General features: G+C 44.7%; 1 protein-coding gene across 1 annotated transcript in view; it reads right to left on the reverse strand.

Annotated features, from left to right (window-relative positions):
* Positions 1–414: 414 nt before the first annotated feature.
* Positions 415–20558, reverse strand: part of LOC120052069 (voltage-dependent R-type calcium channel subunit alpha-1E-like) — a 106738-nt gene continuing 86594 nt past the window's right edge. The window contains exons 22-48 of the mRNA XM_038998930.1: positions 20267–20396; positions 18770–18829; positions 18358–18464; positions 18142–18153; positions 15846–15942; positions 14712–14872; positions 14416–14553; positions 14078–14279; positions 13322–13486; positions 12408–12518; positions 11966–12046; positions 11733–11852; positions 11549–11614; positions 10393–10484; positions 10148–10310; positions 9843–9970; positions 8572–8668; positions 7641–7746; positions 7387–7494; positions 7171–7271; positions 6969–7075; positions 6573–6708; positions 2542–2670; positions 1839–1926; positions 1421–1608; positions 1084–1307; positions 415–1008 (exon numbers count right to left, since the gene is read on the reverse strand). Coding sequence (XP_038854858.1) covers positions 732–1008; positions 1084–1307; positions 1421–1608; positions 1839–1926; positions 2542–2670; positions 6573–6708; positions 6969–7075; positions 7171–7271; positions 7387–7494; positions 7641–7746; positions 8572–8668; positions 9843–9970; positions 10148–10310; positions 10393–10484; positions 11549–11614; positions 11733–11852; positions 11966–12046; positions 12408–12518; positions 13322–13486; positions 14078–14279; positions 14416–14553; positions 14712–14872; positions 15846–15942; positions 18142–18153; positions 18358–18464; positions 18770–18829; positions 20267–20396 — 3394 coding nt within the window. The 3' untranslated portion in view covers positions 415–731. The remainder of the gene's footprint in view (positions 1009–1083; positions 1308–1420; positions 1609–1838; positions 1927–2541; positions 2671–6572; positions 6709–6968; positions 7076–7170; positions 7272–7386; positions 7495–7640; positions 7747–8571; positions 8669–9842; positions 9971–10147; positions 10311–10392; positions 10485–11548; positions 11615–11732; positions 11853–11965; positions 12047–12407; positions 12519–13321; positions 13487–14077; positions 14280–14415; positions 14554–14711; positions 14873–15845; positions 15943–18141; positions 18154–18357; positions 18465–18769; positions 18830–20266; positions 20397–20558) is intronic.

Here is a 20558-nt window from a genome sequence, read left to right on the forward strand (position 1 = left end):
GAATTTACGTTCTCAAAACGTTAATAAAACTTTCAGGTAACCATAGTAAAATGTTCTCAGATCCTCTCTGCAACCTAAAAATGTACTTTACCAGAAGAGACAAAATTTTCACTTCCATTCTCAGAATGTTTAAAAAACGTTGCATTTTACTGGTGAAGAAACTTATGGCTTCGTTGCTAGGACCAAGAACTTACGTTGCCACAATTTCCAAGCAACCAAATGTGCTAGCTGGGTTGTTTTAAAGCAGTGTCTGATGTGACAGCCAATGTATGCCTCGGATCCCTACACACCAATCACTGTTTCATGATCCACAAAGATCGAACAATTGAGAGCTTTCTTTTTATCTTATATGAGGAAAAGAGAACCATTTTAATACATTCCTGCTACTTCAGTCTCACATGCTATTTTCAGCTACATACTGTACTTAAAACATATTTATTATTTTTCATAGGTCTAAGCAGTGAGGATACATGCTCCCCAGTTATTTGACTTTGTTCAAACAACAATCAAAATGCAACTGGTGAACTTTTGCACTGTACGCCAGCAGTGCACTTCCCATATCTTCCCTGTCTTATTGATTTGGCAAACATATTGCACTCCTACAAACACACACACAGACAGATGCACACTCAGTACATGCCCTGACAGTGTACTTCAGACTGAGGACCCCTGTCTCTCTGGTACCCAGTTTTGCTGTCCATCTTCCTCCTCTTCATCTCCCAGTACCGGACCTAACAGCGGTCATCCTCATCGGTGTCACACAGGAGCTCGCAGGCGGCCAGAGAGCTGGCCTGACCCAGGCGTTTATGGAATTGTCCGTTGGGGACCTGCCAGTTGTGTCTGAGCTGGGGGGCAGAGCTGATGGTGTTGGCCCGACCCAGACTGGTTGCAATGGCCACCTCGAAGGTCAGAGTCTCCTCCAGGCCTGAGGAGTCTGGGCTGTGGAACTCCTCGTGCAGGGGCAGGTATGGCTCCGAGATGTACCGGTGAGGGGAGGGATGTGGGTGACTGACCCCTAACCCTGGGTCACTCACCCCTACTACCACCCCCACCCCCGATCCTGCTCCTGCCACCTGGGCTGGCTTCTCCCCTTCCTCCCTCCACAAGGGCTCCTCCGTCTCTCCAGGGGCCTCCTGGATCCGGGCTCTGCCCTCGCTGACAGCAGGGGGGGAGGGGTGGGCTCGGCATATCAGGGGAGAGTAGGAGATGTGAGGGCGTGGCCGCGATGGCGTCTGGGGGAGCTGCCGACGGCCACTGGGGGTGCTGGACTCAGAGTTAGACGGGCCTGGGCTGCCTGAAGTGTTGCCCTGCAGAGATAAGAGATCTCACACATAAACCAGGCTTTAATGGTAGCAGGGGCGGTTATTGACAGTTAAAGCCAGGAATTAAATAATAACAGTGTCAGGGCCGTTAAAAGAACACCCACCTGTCTATGGTGGACATGTGCGTGTCCCTCGCTGGGGGAGCGGGACTGCTTGCGTTCCTGTGACGGGTCCTGGCCCCGCTCCTCAGAGTTGCAGCGGGACACGTCGGGAGACAGCAGGTGGCGCCGCTCTTTGGAGCGCCCCCGCTCTTGATCCACTGGTTCCCTGAGGTTGGACCTGATGCCTGAGAGGCAGGGAGAGAGAGGGGAGCTATGAAGAGGGTCACATACATTATAGTAAACACACAGCTTTCATCAGGGGGCTTCTAAAACTGAGAACCACCAGTGTTCTTCAATAGTTCTTCAAATGGAACAGGACCAGTGAATAGACCCTAAGCAATGGTATAGTGAACACATTCCTGCTTTAAACGGAAAAGGAAAGGAGCCATGTAAACTGCAACTGTGTATAAGGTACCTCTGATGCTCCTCTGTCGTGGTCTATACAGACGGTCAGAACTGAACCTCTCCAGAGAGTACTCCTCCTGCCACAGCCCATTTACGCACTGATCACCAATAGTGGAGAAGGAGCGTTTCATCAATTTGCTGCTGTCTGTCCCAACCTACACACACAGATAAACACACACACACACACACATACAGTACACACACACACACATGCATGTGCAATTGGTTGAGAGAATGTGGGAGGGTAGGAAGTGTGTGGAGTTCTAATCTGAGTTCTGAGCAGAAGACTTTCTCTCATTCACCACACACATTCCATGTTTAATACATGGTATTTACATAGCGCTTTCAAGGACCCAAAGTCACTTCCAAGCCATATTACCTTGAACTAAAAAGACACCGTTTTGGGAAACCTGGCACACTGACATTTTTGCCATGCAAGGATTAGAAACCATCAAAGTATGCCACCCACACTGTCAACAACCATTGAAGGTAACAGTTGAAATCATATGTATCAACTATAGCAACCTAGTAACACCCAATCCTCCACTTCATGGCTGATTGGCTGACTGACTGCTGTATCTATGTCCCTGCAACTGCCCCAGTGTTCATCAATCCCTCTGAAGCCGCCACAGAGGCTGTCTACCTGGGTCCTGTTCTTTCTGAGTCCCCATGGGTAGAGGAGGGGAGGTGAGGGGCTGTACAGTAACAGGTACCTGTGTGTCTACAGCCAGCTGAGGCATAGACGAGGCTCGGATAGAGACTGCCCACCCGGGCACCTTGAGTGGGGCATCCTGCCTGTTAGTAGGGCAAAGGATGCGGTTAAACTCTTTGCGCTCCGGAACCTATATAGTCAGAGAAAGAGGAAGGGGAGAGAAACACAGCAGAGTTCTAATGTGTGAAAACAGACAGAGTTTGCAGCAATGACGTCAGGGGACCAGCAGAGGACTACTGTACCAACACGCCACAAGCAGATGTAGTATGCTGACTGACATACTGTAGAGTGGAGCTATCAATATCGAATAGCCGTACACCCTCTTGACTCAGAGTAAAAGCACTTGCTGAGCACAGCGACAGCCAAAGCACTGTGTGTTGGCAGTGTAATGTATTCATTTTTCACTATTCATTGTGAACCTGTGTGAGTGGTGCCTGTCTGGAATCCTCAGAAGTACTGTGGGTTGGAGTACCACTGTCAATTTGGGGCTGACAACCAGGCGGGGCAGAGAGGAGGGGCTGAGGGAAGGAAGGGGGCGGTGTCTACATGCGCAAAAAGGGGTTAAAGCTGGCGCTTGAATAACTGAAAGTCATGAAGCGGAGGAAAGAACCAGTCACATGCATGCAGGCTTAGGAAACCAAAATGCCTCACTCATCACCAAAGAGTTGAGAGGAGCTGAGAAACCATAACCAAAATATATGAGCAGTATCCTCCAACAGAACTCTGTACAGCTGCTCAAAGAACAGAGAGGTGTGTGGGAGAGCCACAGCTCTGTATGATGACAAAGGTGCCAAATACCGGCACAGTACAGTTAAACCACAAAACCATGAGAGGAGTGCTGAGGATGACACTAAACCACTAGAGACAAGCTGCCGTCTCCATCTCTGTTCCATTGACACACTTACAGAAAGGCACACACTTTCATGTAGTCAGAGTCACACTCCCCATAGTGCCAAAGCTCAGCAGAATCATGACAATTTTGCAAAGTAAGCATAATATGCATGGTCCATCAAAGCCTACGGCGAAGAAATTATGATGCCATTTCATAGAAATGGGTGCGCAGTGATAATGCCTAAAACAAGGGACAACACTGTGTGGAGTGGACAGCATGGTAAGACATTGCCATGGTGAAGTTGGGAATGACACAGAAGGGGGCAAGGCAGCTGTATCAGCTACTATAATCCAGTACTGCTAGATAGAACTGGCTTTGATTGTGTAGAGTTCATTAGAATGTGTATTTATAAAAATGTAGGTGTGTGTTTGAATGGCTTTGAGGGTAACGTGAGAGTGTGTTTGACGGGGCCTCCCGAGTGGCGCAGCGGTCTAAGTCACTGCATCGCAGTGTTAGAGGTGTCGCTACAGACCTGGGTTTGATCCCAGGCTGTGTCACAGCCAGCCGCGACCGGGAGACCCAAGAGGCGGTGCACAATTGGCCCAGCGTCGTCTGGGTTAGGGGAGGGTTTGGCTGGCCGGGATGTCCTTGTCCCATCGCGCTCTAGCGACTCCTTGTGGCGGGCCGGGCACATGAACGCTGACGTTAGTCGCCAATTGTACAGTGTTTCCTCCGACACGTTGGTGCGGCCGGCTTCCGGGTTAAGCGATCAGTGTGTCGAGAAGCAGTGCGGCTTGGCAGGGTCGTGTTTCAGAGGACGCATGGCTCTCGACCTTCGCCTCTCCCGTGTCTGTACTGGAGTTGCAGCGATGGGACAAGACTGTAACTACCAATTGGGGCAAAAAAGGGCTAAAAGTGTGCATGACTCACAGATGAGAAACTAATCTGTGCTGGGTCTAATAGTTATGATGACAGTCTGATCGTACTGTACACTCTTGGAAAAATTGTTATTCGACTGTCCCCATAGGAGAACCCTTTAAAGAACCCTTTTCGGTTCCAGGTCGAACCCTTTCCACTGAGGGTTCTACATGGCACCCAAAGGAGTTCTACCTGGAACCAAAAATGTTTCTCCTATGGCGACAGCCAAAGAACCCTTTTGGAACCCTTTTTTTCTAAGAATAAGAGGGTAGGGATCAGCAACAGTGCTTTTTACAATGTTGTTTCAGACAAGAGTTTGATGATGAAGCAGAACACACTGGCACCATACATAAAACCTCTCGACACAAATCACACCCCACTAGTGTCCGAATACTGCATACTGATTGGGCTGGGACAGTGACAACTAATTTACTGGACAGTGACACAGTGATGGATGGGGGATTGGATGAGTCAGAGTGAGTCCAGTCAGATGCTGCCTCTCCTGGGACAAACAGTCTCAATTCCCCCCTCCGCTTCTCTCTGGATCACAACCACATCATACCAGACTATAACCCAACCCCATAATATCTCACTGGAGGTTTACCCATCAAAAGTCTAACTACTAATGCATTTAGTGTGTAATACTAAAAACACAATCATTTCCCCATTAAGTGAGTAACATACTAATTAATACATGCTTTTACACTGTGTATATGCGGAATTAACTTTAAAGGCATAGTTCACCCAAATGACAAAATAAAATATTGGTTTACTTACCTTGTAAGCAGTCTACACACATCATGTCCACATCATCTGAAAGTATCTCAAATTGATTCCCGAAAAATGCAAAAATCAGTCCCATGACTTGAATGTGATTTGTGCACCAATGCTAAAATGTTAGCATTTGGAAACAGTGCGAGCCACTGCCAGGGAAACTATACCAAAGCATAGATTGCTGTCATACCTTGTACACTGAACAAAAATATTACTGCAACATGCAACAATTTCAAAGATTTTACTGACTAACAGTTCATAAAAGGAAATCAGTCAATTGAAATAAATGAATTATGCCCTGATCTATGGATTTCACATGACTGGGAATACACATATGCATCTGTTGGTCACAGATACCTTAAAAAAAGGTAGGGCCGTGGATCAGAAAACCAGTCAGTATCTGGTGTGACCACCATTTGCTTCATGCAGCACGACACATCTCCTTCGCATAGAGTTGATCAGGCTGTTGATTGTGGCCTGTGGAATGTTGTCCCACTCCTCTTCAATGGCTGTGCGAAGTTGCTTGATATTGGCGGGAACTGGAACACGCTGTCGTACATGTCGATCCAGAGCATCCCAAACATGCGCAATGGGTGACATGTCTGGTGAGTATGCAGACCATGGAAGAACTGGGATATTTTCAGCTTCCAGGAATTGTGTACAGATCCTTGTGACATGGGGCTGTGCATTATCATACCGGAACAATGAGGTGATGGCGGCGGATGAACAGCATGACAATGGGCTTCATGATCTTGTCACGGTATCTCTGTGCATTCAAATTGCTATAGATAAAATGCAATTGTGTTTGTTGTCCGTAGCTTATACCTGTCCATACCATAACCCCACCGCCACCATGGGGCACTCAGATCACGTTGACATCAGCAGACCGCTCGCACACAACGCCATACAAGTGGTCTGCGGTTGTGTGGCTGGTTGGACGTACTGCCAAATTCTCTAAAACGACATTGGAGGCGGCTGATGGTTTAGAAATTAACATTCAATTCTCTGGCAACAGCTCTGGTGGACATTCCTGCAGTTAGCATGCCAATTGCATGCTCCCTCAAAACTTTAGACATCTGTGGCATTGTATTATGTGACAAAACTGCACATTTTAGAGTGGCCATTTATTGTCCCAGCACAAGGTGCACCTGTTTAATGATCATGCTGTTTAATCCGCTCCTTGATATGCCACATCTATCAGGTGGATGGATTATCTTGGCAAAGGAGAAATGCTCACTAACAGGGATGTAAACAAATTTGTGCAGTTGAGAGAAATAAGCTTTTTGTGCATATGGAAAATTTCTCTGATCTTTTATTTCAGCTCATGAAACATGAGACCAACACTTGACATGTTGCGTTTTATATTTTTGTTCAACATACATACATTGATTTCCTTAGCAATGTGCAATTTTGTAATTTTGGTGAACTATCCCTTTGATTTGATTTGATTAGGGCGTTGAGTGAGTGTGTTTCTGGGGATGTTACAGTACTTGAGACCTATTCCTTACCAGAGTGTGGAGCTGGTGGTGGTGGTAGTGATAGTGGTGGTAGTCCTCCTCTTTATCCTCAAGGTCCTGGGACATGGGTTGCATGAACATCTCCTGGGGGGAGATGGGACTCAAGGCCACAAACCCTCCTCTGGTCCTGATGGAACGGATAAGAAGACAGACATTCAGAGAGGGATAGGGGATACCTAGTCAGTTGCACAACTGAATGCATTCAACCTAAATGTGTCTTCCGCATTTAACCCAACCCCTCTGAATCAGAGAGGTGCAGGGGCTGCCTTAATCGACGGCGTACGTCATCGGCGTCCGGCATGCCTATCTAGGATGAACACACACATCTATTAACATACCTGTACCCACACAGGCTTGGGGACTTTAGGAGTCAAAAAGCATATTTACAGGGCAGATCCAGCGCTGTGGGTCAGAAAGGGGAGGGCTTTGGCACTGCAGAGGATGTCCTGAGGCAGAGAGGACGCGTCCATACGCTGGAACATGGGAGCGTGTTTCTATAGGGGATGAGGATGAAATAGGTCCAGTATGAGAGTATGCAAACTACTGTTCAGAGGCCATAGTTTCATACTGTGCATACAGGTAGACATACCTGCTCCTCCAGCTGTTGCCTGAGCTTCTTGGCTTTGCTCTGCTTGTAATAGTCCATGATCATCATAGCTGCGTAGATCTTCCCAATGGTCATATGATTTGCTAGAAGAATGGCATAATGTCACTCATTTGGAATTCTTTTAAAAGCAAAACTACTATAGCAAATAGTTCAACTACATTGACTAATGCCAGAGGTACTATACATTCTGACTGTCACCTTTGTGGATGGGGACGAGCAGGTCTAGGGTCTTCTGAGAAAGGTGTGGCCAGATGATACCGATCTCCTTCTGTAGGTCTGAATCCATCTGCCCCCTGTCCTCCCCTCCTGGAACCACCACAACAACAACAGGAGATAAAGCATGCAGCAGGTGCTCATGGGGGCGGTTGGTCAACAGTGTGTAGAGAAAGTTGAGAAGAACAACAAGTTCAGAGAGTTGTTCATGTTCATCTATTTTCACATGCCAGCCTGACCTCTGGCTATCTTGACCTCCAGGGCAGTTCGGATCAGGGCCATGAGGGTGGAGGTGAAGTGAACAGACATCTCCTCATCCACGGGCATGTTCATCAGCACCAGCCTCTGAGGGTGTCCATGGAAAGAGGGGGGAGCAACGCAGGAAATATTATTCACTAACCAGGAGACAACATGTTGCCAACAAGAGATGCTCAGTTAACCATCTATGCCTTACAGTAATATACAAGTCTCAACTACTTGATAGTCTTTTTTCACTGTTCAAGCTAAACTTACAATCAAAGGATTATAAATGCATGTTTTAATAACACAATTCTCGAATAAGAATGACATTGTAACAACAGCCAAGAGACTCACAACACAGTGTGCACAAAGAGGGTAGGTTCATTTCCATTGTACAGTCCATGCACACGTATGACAAGACAATGATAATGGAAAAAAAGGCAAAGAAGGCAAGGGCAGAAGGCACATGCGTATAGATAGAGGAAGTAATCAAGCAGCAGTGATTGAGAAAGATTGTTTGACATTCTGACACTGTACAATGTGGCTCTATGAAATACATGTTCGCTTTTTGCACCCGTTTCAAAACCGAAGCATTCTTACTGACACTGAAAACCAGTTATTCCACAAACAGCTCTTAAACACACAAAACCTTCCTCAGTTATTTCTCTGCCAAGATGCAAATCAATACAAAAAAGAAAACGCCAAAGCACAATGCTAATTTATTTTTACTCTACGTATTGTCATCTGCCGATCAAAAAACACCATTGTGGATTCTCTTACAATTCGACAAGCGACACGTTACAGTACGATAGACAACAGTCATTTTCCACACTTCATTTGGAATTGGCTATATAACACAGAGGGAAAGGTTTTACTTTGCCATCTCCATTGACCAAATGTAGAAACGTTGCCTAGTTGTCTTTGGTCTACCTTATAAGCCACTTTGGAGGGACATTTCTTTCCGAGGCCAAGAGGTGGCGACATATCAGTCAGCATCTCGTACATGTCAGTGTAATGAATACGCCCGCTGGGGAGGAGGCAGGGAGCAGGGCAGATGACAAGGAGGACGAGGAGGAGGAGGAAGGGCAGGGAAGGTATTACCAAGGAATGGAGGAAGAAAAGAATATGAAAAAAAGGAAGAGATATCAGAAAGAGGGTTATTCAATGGCATTACACAGAAAGGATCAAATCAGGTTGTGGTATTTCTATGCAGACTTGGCATAGAAAAGAGAGAGAAGAAGAAAATCTAAAATCAAAGACCAAAGGAATGAAAGCACGGTCCTCTGTGGATCTGGCAGATACTTACCTGGCATCCTAAACCTGCAACGTTACTGCTGACTATTGTCAGGGAGGGACTTACAGTAGGCCCCACTATAACCCTTCTCATGATTCTACTATAACCAGTCAACTAAATCAGAGGTACCAGATCCAACCAGCCACAGAGTGACACGACTCAGCAAACTAGTTTTGTGTAGTTGTTTGTTACACTAAATGTTCCAATAGTTCATTGCTCTGCATCTACAGCATGAAGTGCATAATGATATTGTCTGTATGCTAGAGGAGGAGCCGTCTCTTTGTATCCTGAAGCCATAACCCAGTCATTCTTTGGCCTGGGGCAGAACCAGGGCGGTCCCCCTTCAGCAGTGCAAGCAGGCCTTAGAGGGGTAGTGAAAATTGTTGGAGAGGAATGGAAGGGAGCAGAGGAAGGGTCCCAACAGGTAGGAGGGGGTTAAGGGATCAAGGGATAGTGGTGGGGGAGCCAAACCTTGCAGGCCACGTTGTAGGGGCAGTTCTTTCCAAAGCCCAGGGGAGGGGAAATAGTGCGTACTACTGTGTACATCTCCTTATAGTGAATCCTTCCACTGGAAAGAACATATATTTCTGTAGTTAACAATAAACACAGAGATTCAGCTTTGCTGGAGTTTACTAGAGCTGGATTGTCACCATTGTCCTAACAAGAACCTGGAGAGCAGAGCATCAGGACACATCGGACAACAATTAGGCAAATATGCAATACTATTCATATTGTGAAATGTTTTGGACTTGAAGGCCATATGGTGGTATTTGTAAGTAGTTGGGTGAAACATTAGAATAACATTAAAATAGTAAATAATTCCTACATATAATGACATGCTGTATAACATATGTGCTGTGCTGCTACTTTGTATGTGTTACTATGTGTTGTTGGGCCTCTGACTTACCAAGCAGCTCGGTCGTATTCACCCCAGATACGAACAAACTCATCCAGATGATGAGGCCCCAAGATGGAAGAATCCCGGGTGAGGTACTCAAAGTTGTCCATGATCACAGCCACAAACAGATTCAGCATCTGAACAGTGATTAGAGGAGGTCATAGACAAGGAACTAGAACATGTGTACATGAAAGGGAATATGTATGCATGTAAGTGTCTCCTTCAACTTCTTCCTCTCATTTCCGGTAAGAGACGGTCTCCTAGAGTAGGACTCATAGAGTAGGACAGCTGGACTCTTAGAGTAGGACTCTTACCAGAAATGAGCTGAAGAAGATGAAGGAAACAAAGTAGAAGTAGGCAAACTCAGTTCCACAGCGCTCCTCGTGGTCTGATGTTAGAGCTAAGGGGTCTGGCTCACACTTCTGCCCCCCTAAACATGACAGCATGATCTCCTGCCACGACTCCCCTGTGGCACTCCTGCAGGCAGACAGCAGTGTGTTGTTCAGAGACTGAGCCTTGGTTAGCCACTGTGTGACACATGCAGGATATCCTACTATACCTGAATAGCAACATCAGAGCACCAAAGAAGGTCTTGAAGTTGTTGTGTTGGTTGATGTGAGTCTCCTCATCCAGTCTGATGTTTCCAAAAACCTTGAGGAATATTCAAATCAAATTGTATGGGTCGTGTACACATACGTCATGCCTATGTCTATAGCTCCAACAGTGCAGTAATACCTAACAATATAAAATAATACACAAATTCCAAATATATATCAGAAATATCAGAACGAGCGATGTCAGAGTCGGTAACAAAAATATAAAACGCAACATGTAAAGTGTTGGTCCCATGTTTCATGAGCTGAAATAAAAGATTCAAGAATTTTTACATATGCACAAATTTGTTTACATCCCTGTTAGTGGGCATTTCTCCTTTGCCAAGATAATCCATCCACTTGACAGGTGTGGCATATCAATAATCTGATTAAACAGCATGATTATTACACAGGTGCACCTTGCTCTGGGGCCAATAAAAGGCCACTCTAAAATGTGCAGTTTTGTCACAAAACACAATGCCACAGATGTCTAATGTTTTTAGGGAGTGTACAATTGGCATGCTGACTGCAGGAATGTCCACCAGAGCTTTTGCCAGAGAATTGAATGTTAATTTCTCTACCATAAGCCACCTCCAAAGTTGTTTTAGAGAATTTGTTAGTACGTCTAACCGGCCTCACAACCGCAGACCACTTGTAACCACGCCAGCTCAGGAACTCCACATCCTGCTTCTTCACTTGCGGGATTGTCTGAGACCAGCCACCCGGACAGCTGATGAAACTGAGGATTTCTGTCTGTAATAAAGCCCTTTTTGTGGGGGGAAATTAAGTTTGATTGGCTGGGTTTGGCTCCCCAGTTGGTGGGCCTGGCTCTCAAGTGGGTGGGCCTATGCAAAATCCATAGATTAGGACCTAATGAATTTATTTCAATTGACCGATTTCGTTATATGAACTGTAACTCAGTAAAATTGTTGAAATTGTTGCATGTTGCGTTTATATTTTTGTTCAGTATATAATGGTGTGTATAGACAGTATGGACAGTATATGAATAGAGACTATTCATGAGATATGTCTTGTGCTATATGCAGAACCGACACATTCACACCATGCAATGACGAACCAAGAAAGTGGCAGAATAGATCAAGCGTGTGAGCAACACCTTACCTGCATTCCGATGATTGCATAGATGAAGAAGAGCATGGCAATGAGCAGACAGACGTAGGGGAGAGCCTGAAAGAGAAACCCTATGTCATGATAAAGTAACAGTACCAGACGTTACACACACACACCTGGCTTCAGTCTTAAGTGTCTCTTTCCAGTGCTGTACTGTATTGTGAGTGGAGCTGACCTTAAAGGACTGGACAAAGGTCCAGAGCAGGATGCGGATGGTGTAACCCTGCCTCAACAGCTTGATCAGTCGAGCAGCTCGGAACAGCTTCAGGAAACCCATGTTGAAGGTCTCAATTGACTAAAGGGAGATGAGAGAGACACTAGCACTATGTATGCCGTTTATTTACAGTACACTGCATAGAAATGGCAACGTAATCAACCATTGACTGATATTCAGTCATGCTTTTTTACCTGCAGGTCCACCACTATTTCTGTGATGCTGCCCAAAACCGTGATGAAGTCAAATATATTCCAAGTGTCTCGAAAGTAGTTCTGGAAAAGAGAGGACAACATCCATACTTCAGTCAGTAGATGTTAGTAGCATTGCACACAGTATCAGATCATGATGTTATGGGCAGTACAGATGTAGGATCTTCATTTGAGCCAGTTTGCTACAGGAGGAAAATAGGAACAGGAAATGTGAATTATTATGTGGATTATATTCAATGGGCATTTTTGTAGGGGTTGATACATTTTTCATTAGGGAAAATCAAGTCTGAAATTACAAACTTTAGAAGCCTTTTTAAAACTGAAATACACTACAAGTTTGCATTTCCTGCCATGCAGGAAAAGTCTCAGCAAGAGACTTTTCAAATTAAGATCCTACATCTGTAAGTTTAAACTGTTTCCTCACCAGAAAGCCAAAGGCCATGATCTTGAGGACACACTCCACAGAGAAGAGCACAGTGAAGGCTGTGTTCAGGTGTTTCAGCATAGCCTCGTACACTGGTGGGGCTGAGTAATACTACCACCACATAGGAGAGCGAAAGAGAGAGACACCATTAAACACAATTGGAATTTCTCCAAATTACTGGGATGCACAGATAACCCCAAATGACACAATGAACCCAAACACACACCATCTTGCTCAACCACCATACAACTATAGAACTATAGCCACAGGTTAATGGCAGATTCCCTCTGATACGTAAATAGCGAAACATTGAGCAGAGCTGAGGCTAAAAGGAGTAATTAATCAGAGTTGTACAGGCAGAGTTAATGAGGACATGTTAAATACTAGCAGGTGGATATAGATCAATATTTAATAAAGGCTGAGTCATCCTCTGCTCTGTCTGATGGCTCTCTCCCTCTGTCTGACCGAAGGCTTTTTCTCTGAATAAATTAAATGCTCACGGGATGGAAAAAACCCAGACCGTTAGCTAGAGCCCAGCACAGGGTAGAGGGACATGCATCATACAACCCAATCAGCTACAGCAGAGGTGTCAAATTAATTTTGCCACGAGGGCCAAATTCGGTCTTCAACGAGGCCCGGAGGGGCGCACTGAAAATTGGTTATATTTCCTTGGCGTCAAAATCTGCAAAAGCTAGTTCTCTAGATAATTTGCTAAATATAGTCTCCCCCCTTGCAGGCCAGATGTTTGACACCCCTGAGGTACAGCAACAGGCTCCATAATACCTTCTGCACCACAGGGACTGCTATTAAGCTTTATAAATGGGATTAGTTCAGCATATGGGTCAGGTTGTACATTAGAGATAATGAACAAGGTGTAAATGAATGTACTGTTTGTATACAATCATTATCCACACCTTCATCATCAGGACAATGGTGTTGAGTGCAATCATGGCCAGCACAGTGTACTCAAAGGAGGGGGAGACCACAAAGTGCCAGAGGCGGTACTGGAACGTCTGTCTGTTCTGAGGCATGTAGCGGGTCAGGGGTTTGGCACTTATGGCAAAGTCAATGCAAGCCCTCTGTAACGGAAAACACACAAGAAAGAAAGTTGAAGAACAGTTTGTTGTGCAGGAAATAGCCTGGGATTAAGTACAGTATGTAGCAGCTAGCTCTGGGAAAGTCCTTATATTTTATCCTTGAAGTAGACACATTGCTATGTGGACTGCTGGGAACATTCTGGTCAGTGTCGGCTGAGGGATACCTGGTGGGAGAGACTTTGTGTCTGGAGGGGAACTCTCACTATTCCTGTATATTTACCTAGTGTTCTCCATGAGCCAGTGTGCTCCTCTACGTAATCACCTGTCAAGACCGAGCAAGTTAAGTCTAAAAGAACAGACGGCGTCATTTTGATGTGTTTGCTACATTCTACCAGCAAACCATATCACTAACACTTACACTGAGCTGGTGTGTTGTATGGTATCACTGGAAATTCTACATTTCAAATTGAATGTCTGTTACATTTCGTTTGGTTGAGGATTCTGTGTAATGTGTGTGTGTGTGTGTGTGTGTGTGTGTGTGTGTGTGTGTGTGTGTGTGTGTGTGTGTGTGTGTGTGTGTGTGTGTGTGTCTGTGTGTGTGTATGTGTGTGTATGTGTATGTGACTCCATCACCTCATTCTTCTCCAAGCTGCACTCCTCCATCATCTTGTCTCCCTGCTCCTGGAAGGTGATGATGATGAGAGCCACAAATATGTTGACAAAGAAGAAGGGGAAGACCACAAAGTAGATGACATAGAAGATGGACATCTCCATCCTGTTGCCCTGGCTGGGTCCTCTGTCCTCCTCTGTCACGTCCACAGAGTGCTGCAGGACCCTGGACAGACACACAGACATGCAGATCACACTGTGCTCAGCACTGGACACCCACATTGACATTCTGAAGTATATTTCAGTCTAGCCTATGTACAGTTGTGACATAGTGAGTAGTGTGTATGGAGAGTGAGACTTACTGTGGCCAGCCTTCCCCAGTAGAGACGGTGAACAGAGTGAGTAGGGCCCAGACTATATTGTCATAGTGAAAGTCATGTCTCCTCCACTCCCTCCTCTTCACGTCCTGCTTGTCTTTCTCATAGTTGATGTAGAAGCCCCTGATAGGATGAGACAGACACACAGTGTACAATGGACATTCAGTGGACAAAGAAACTAGAAAACATGACAATACTGTAGGTCTCCAATAGGTCTCCATCCACTTCAACTATGTTAGTGTTCTGTAAGGCCCTATGCAGGCAGCTCAGCAGACACCTACTGGCAGTCCTTCTCTGTGTCTTTGGATCCGTCAGTGCAGTAGAAGAACTTCCCCTTGAACAGCTGCACAGCGATGACAGCGAAAATGAACATGAAGAGCTTGTAGACGATGAGGATGTTGAAGACGTTCTTCAGAGAGGTCACCACACAGTCAAACACTGCCTACACACAGACAGAGGATGAAGGATGAGGGAGGGCAATTTAAAAAAAAGTCAGACAGTGACTGATATGCTAAAACTGTAGGGGATTAGCTTTCGTCCAGTCACAGATGTAGGACCTTAATTTGATCACCCTGTTGAAGGAGGACATTTAAAACGTGTAGTTTATTTGTGATTTGAAAAGGCTTCTGAAGTTTATAATTTCCACTTTGAAATTTCAGACTTGATTTTCTCTAACGAAGAATTTAGCAACCACTACAAAAAATGTAATTCATTGTAATTCAGTGTAATCCACATAATAATTAACATTTCCTGTTGCTGCAGGATTATTTTTCTGCTGTAGCAAACTGGCTCAAATTAAGATCTTATATCTATAGTGTCTGATTTGTTGAGGATGACTTCTAACTCAAGTGGTATAAATAGCATACAATTGTCCAAAATGATCCCAAACTGTTGTTGCGACATGACTGACTGGAAGAGGATTGTATTATTCTGTAGATCTTTATTTCACTTTACAGTCCCAGGATAATCAAGTCTATTGACTGCAGTTTTTCTGGTAGCACCTGACTGACTACCGTCCTGGTACACTCACACAGTTATCAGTCTGACTCATTTCCTCCAGGTTTGACAGAGACACTCTTCCCCACAGCAGAAATTGGATGTGTGAGGTTTGGGAAATCAATTTGTGACTAAATGTTTTCATGATCAAACGCTCAGGTTTATCACCCAATCTTCTCTCTGACTGATTCTCTGCTTCATGGAAACCCTCTTGTGGAAACAGGTGTGACTAAATGGATGTAAAGTCATCTCCACCTGTTTAACAGTGGCTTCTGCCCTCACCTGATACCATCATACCACACATACACATTACCTCACCTTTGAACACCTTGATATATCTCGTATGTAGTCTATCCCTCAGACTGTTGACTGGAGGAGGTACGGTTAACATGGGAAGTAATATCTGAGAAATGGGTTACCTTGAGTTTCGGTAGTCTCTTGATGGTCTTCAGGGGCCTCAGGACGCGCAGCACCCGAAGAGACTTGATGGTTTTGATGTCCCGTCCTTTATTATTTCTACAAGTAGACACACGTAGAATGAAGAACCTGTTGAACTCACTTTAACACTGAGCTAACCATGTTACTTATTACAGGAGAGGTATTACTGTGCTTTACATTTCTGATTAGAAAGATACATGTACTGTGCCTTCATAAAGTATTCAGACCCCTTGACTTATTACACATGTTGTTTTGTTACAGCCTAAATTCAAAATGTATTTTTCTCACCCATCTACACAAAATACCTCATAATGACCAAGTGAAAACATGTTTTTAGAAATGTTTACTAATTTATTGAAAATGAAACACAGAAATATTTAATTTACTTAAACTGGGGCGAAGATTTACATTCCAACAGGACAATGACCCCAAGCATACAGCCAAAGCAATGCTGGAATGGCTCCAGAACAAGAACGTGAAAGTCATTGAATGGCCCAGCCAAATCTAATTTACCAGAGCTTGAGAAAATCTGCAAGGAAGAATGGGAAAAAATCCATGTGCAAAGCTGATAGACATACCCAAGATGACTCAATGCTATAATCGCCACTAAAGATGCTTCTACAAAGTATTGACTCAGGGGTGTGAATACTTCACTGTAATAGCTACTAAATCACATTAGCGCACGTTAGCTCAACCGTCCAGCGGGGGGACACCGATCCTGTAGAGGTTTTAAGGTCATTTGCACTCTAAAGCAGGTTCTCATCAACGATTTGTCTGTATTTGGCTCCAGTCATTGTTCCCTCTATCCTGGCCAGTCTCCCAGTTCCTGCTGCTGAAAAGCATGATGCTGACACCACCATGCTTCACGGTAGGGATGGTGTTAGACAGGTGATGAGCTGTGCCTGGTTTTCTCCGACTATTTGGCCTGAATGTGCTTTGCATTCAGGCCAAATAGTTACATTTTTTCCCGGTTGCTCAATTTGGTCTGACGGCCAGCTCTCGGCAGAGTCTGGGTAGTTCCATATTTTTTTAATTTCCCAATGATGGAGACCACTGTGCTCATGGAAACTTTCAACACTTTAGATTTTTTTAAACCCTTCCCCAGATTTATGCCTCATCACAATTCTATCTCAGAGATCTACGGACAGTTCCTTGGACTTCATGGTATAGTTTCTGCTCTGACATACACTGTCAACTGTGGGACCTTACACTGAGTGTACAAAACATTAGGAACACCTTACTAATATTAAGTTGCACACTCTTTTGCCCTCAGAACAGCCTTAATTCATCAGGGCATGGACTATCAAAAGCATTCCACAGGGATGTTAGGCCATGTTGTCTCCAATGCTTCCCACAGTTGTGTCAAGTTGGCTGGATGTCCTTTGGGTGGTGGACCATTCTTGATGCACACAGGAAACTGTTGAGCGTGAAAAACCAGCAGCATTGCAGTTCTTGACACCCTCAAACCAGTGTGCCTATCACCTATTACCATAACCCATTCAAAGGCACTTAAATCTTTTGTCTTGCCCATTCACCCTCTGAATGGTACACATACACAATCTGTCTCAATTGTCTCAAGGCTTAAAAATCATTATTTAACCTGTCTCATCCCCCAGCTAAACTGATTGTGGATTTAACAAGCATTGCTTTGGCTGTATGGATTTAGTGGATTTAACAAGTGATATCAGTAGCTTTCACCTGGTCAGTCATGTCATGGAAAGAGCAGGTGTGTTTCTTTCTAAATCATGTCCAAACAATTGATTTGGCCACAGGTGGATTCCACTCAAGTTGTAGTGGCATCTAAAGGATGATCAAAGGAAATTGGATGCATCTGAGCTCAGTTTGTAGTGTCCTAGAAAAGGGGTGTGAATACTTATGTAATTTGATATTTTTGTATTTCATTTTCAATCAATTTGCTAAATATCTTATGGGTTATTGTGGGTGAGAAAAATGTTGTCAATGGATATTTAATATTTTTTTTTTTAACCTTTATTTAACTAGGCAAGTCAGTTAAGAACAAATTCTTATTCTCAATGACGGCCGAGGAACAGTGGGTTAACTGCCTTGTTCAGGGGCAGAATGACAGATTTTTACCTTGTCAGCTCGGGAATTCGATCTAGCAACAGTTCAGTTACTGGCCCAACGCTCTAACCACTAGGCTACCTGCCGCCCCATGAATACTTTGTGAAGGCACTCTATGTAATGAACTATAGAGGACACATAGGATCCTGTTGAAGAGAGCAGAAAGAAGGGAAGGGAAGGGAAGAAAGTGTTTACCCCAGCACATTCCTGGCAGTCCCACAGCAACACAATCCACAGGAGCAGAGGACGACAGAGAGAAAAACGCGGATGCTGAACATGTATATCTCAGGATAGAAAAAACATGTATATCACAAAACGGAGTGAAACACAGTGCTATACTACACTGGCAGTATACACTGGTAATGTACACAACACAGGAAGTTATAACCTATGCAAGGTCACTTGACTCACGTGAGGGCGAAGGCCACCAGAGCTCCGACCACCACGATAAAGTCTAGAATGTTCCACAGGTCCCGGAAATAGGAGCCGTCATGGAGAATCAAGCCCTGGTCTATCATCTGTCAAAAATAAATCTTGTTAAATGATTTGAAAACAGAACTGTGCTAAATATTTGCATTTGCCTCACTGTTAATTAGCTAAATACAATACATTCTGTCTATCTGACATGACATTTTCTTGGGACTAACAGTTTATGCCAAACATGTTCATGTACCTTCTGTCCAATCCAACTGATTCTGCTACAGTATGGTATGACCTATGGCATGTCAATATGACATTGTTTGGTAATGTTTTAATGCAGGATCCTTGCTGATTGAATAAAGAACACTGTATTTTTGTTCTATAAACTTGTTCTATAACTCACCTTTATTATCATTTCAAAGGTAAAGACACCTGTGAACACGTAGTCAAAGTAACGCAAAACCTGTGGGGTAAAAAGTAGACAAATATATGAACACATCCATTACAAAACTGGACTCCAGGGGATGAGGAAGAACATTTCATTCCTTGCCATCAGCTCATACATTAGAGGAGATCAGAGAGAGACAGATCAGAGAGAGACTGATCAGAGAGAGACTGATCAGAGAGAGACAGATCAGAGAGAGACAGATCAGAGAGAGACAGATCAGAGAGAGACAGATCAGAGAGAGACAGATCAGAGAGAGACTGATCAGAGCGAGACAGATCAGAGCGAGACAGATCAGAGCGAGACAGATCAGAGAGAGACTGATCAGAGTGAGACAGATCAGAGAGAGACAGATCAGAGAGAGACAGATCAGAGAGAGACAGATCAGAGAGAGACAGATCAGAGAGAGACAGATCAGAGAGAGACAGATCAGAGAGTGACAGATCAGAGAGACAGATCAGAGCGAGACAGATCAGAGAGAGACTGATCAGAGAGAGACTGATCAGAGCGAGACAGATCAGAGAGAGACTGAGAGCTTCTGTTTAATGTGTTGCATCTGTTCTTCACCGCTGAACTGGGGACATATTTCCCTTTTAGGAAACCAACTTCTCTCTTTAATGGTCACACTGATTAAGTTGAACCGGAGGGAATTCTATTTCCATTTCAGACTTTGGAAGATGATGCTTTCAAGTGGAGCCCTTCTCTGCTGATGGATGTGTGCTTTGATTAGCTTCTTAGCGTGTCACCAGGCCCATTGCATTCCCAACTCGATTTGCATCAATCAGCAACATCCAGAGAAGCCCCACCCCATCAAGTCACCATGGGAGACCTTCACAAAGCAATTAACGTAATGCTTTCTTTCAGTCTTCCAGCTGCTCAGCTAGGACAGGGCCTGATATGAGACCCCAGGCACACATTCCCAATGATTTGTTTTTTTACCTCAAGGAACGTCTGTAACGAAGTACAAAACAATGGCATCGACAATAGGAATGCTGCAGAATTCCAGATTGTACTAGATTGACACTGTTTGTGCTATCTGTCCGATTTGTAGTCGTATGAAGAGCCTAAACCAGAGGTGGGAGTAGGGAGTGTGATGTAATGATTCTATACCCCCCAACACCCTCCTCTCCTCTATCTGGCTCCTCAGTGTGAGCAGAGAGTGACAACTCTAATATTGCTGTCCCCCTGTGAGATCAGCGATACTCGTCAGAGACAGCGTCAAGCACAGACGCAGACACAATCCCCGTCACGAGTGTGTGCTTGCACTCACGGTATGCTGTGAGAAGATAGTACAGCACAGGAAAACAAAGCCAAACAAAAGCAATCACAACTCAAAGACAATAGCCTAGCCACCATTGTGGAGAAGGACTGTTCGAACAATGAGGCTCAAGGTCAGAGAGGAAAACAGCCATCTGTTGAGTCCATGTAAAGCCCAGTGACCAGACTGGCTCTTACTTTGTTCCAGTCGGAGGTGGCTGAAACGGGGTCCTCTGCAGCGAGGGCGATACTGCTGGCAGCGATCACCAGCAGGATGCACATCTCAAAGTAACGCAGGTTCACAACATAGTGACAGGCCCGGCGGATCCTAGAGATGGAACAGAGGATACAACCACTCTGACTGAGAAACAGAGAGACAGCTGTCAGAGCAGGACTGAAAGGGGTGTTTTGTTTCTATACCTCTATCATGCCTGTGTTTGATGGTGAGGATGAGGGTTTTAAGATGATGGTGAGGATGAGGGTTTTAAGA

Source organism: Salvelinus namaycush, chromosome 8 (assembly GCF_016432855.1).
Source record: "Salvelinus namaycush isolate Seneca chromosome 8, SaNama_1.0, whole genome shotgun sequence".
Classification (NCBI taxonomy): Eukaryota; Metazoa; Chordata; class Actinopteri; order Salmoniformes; family Salmonidae; genus Salvelinus; species Salvelinus namaycush.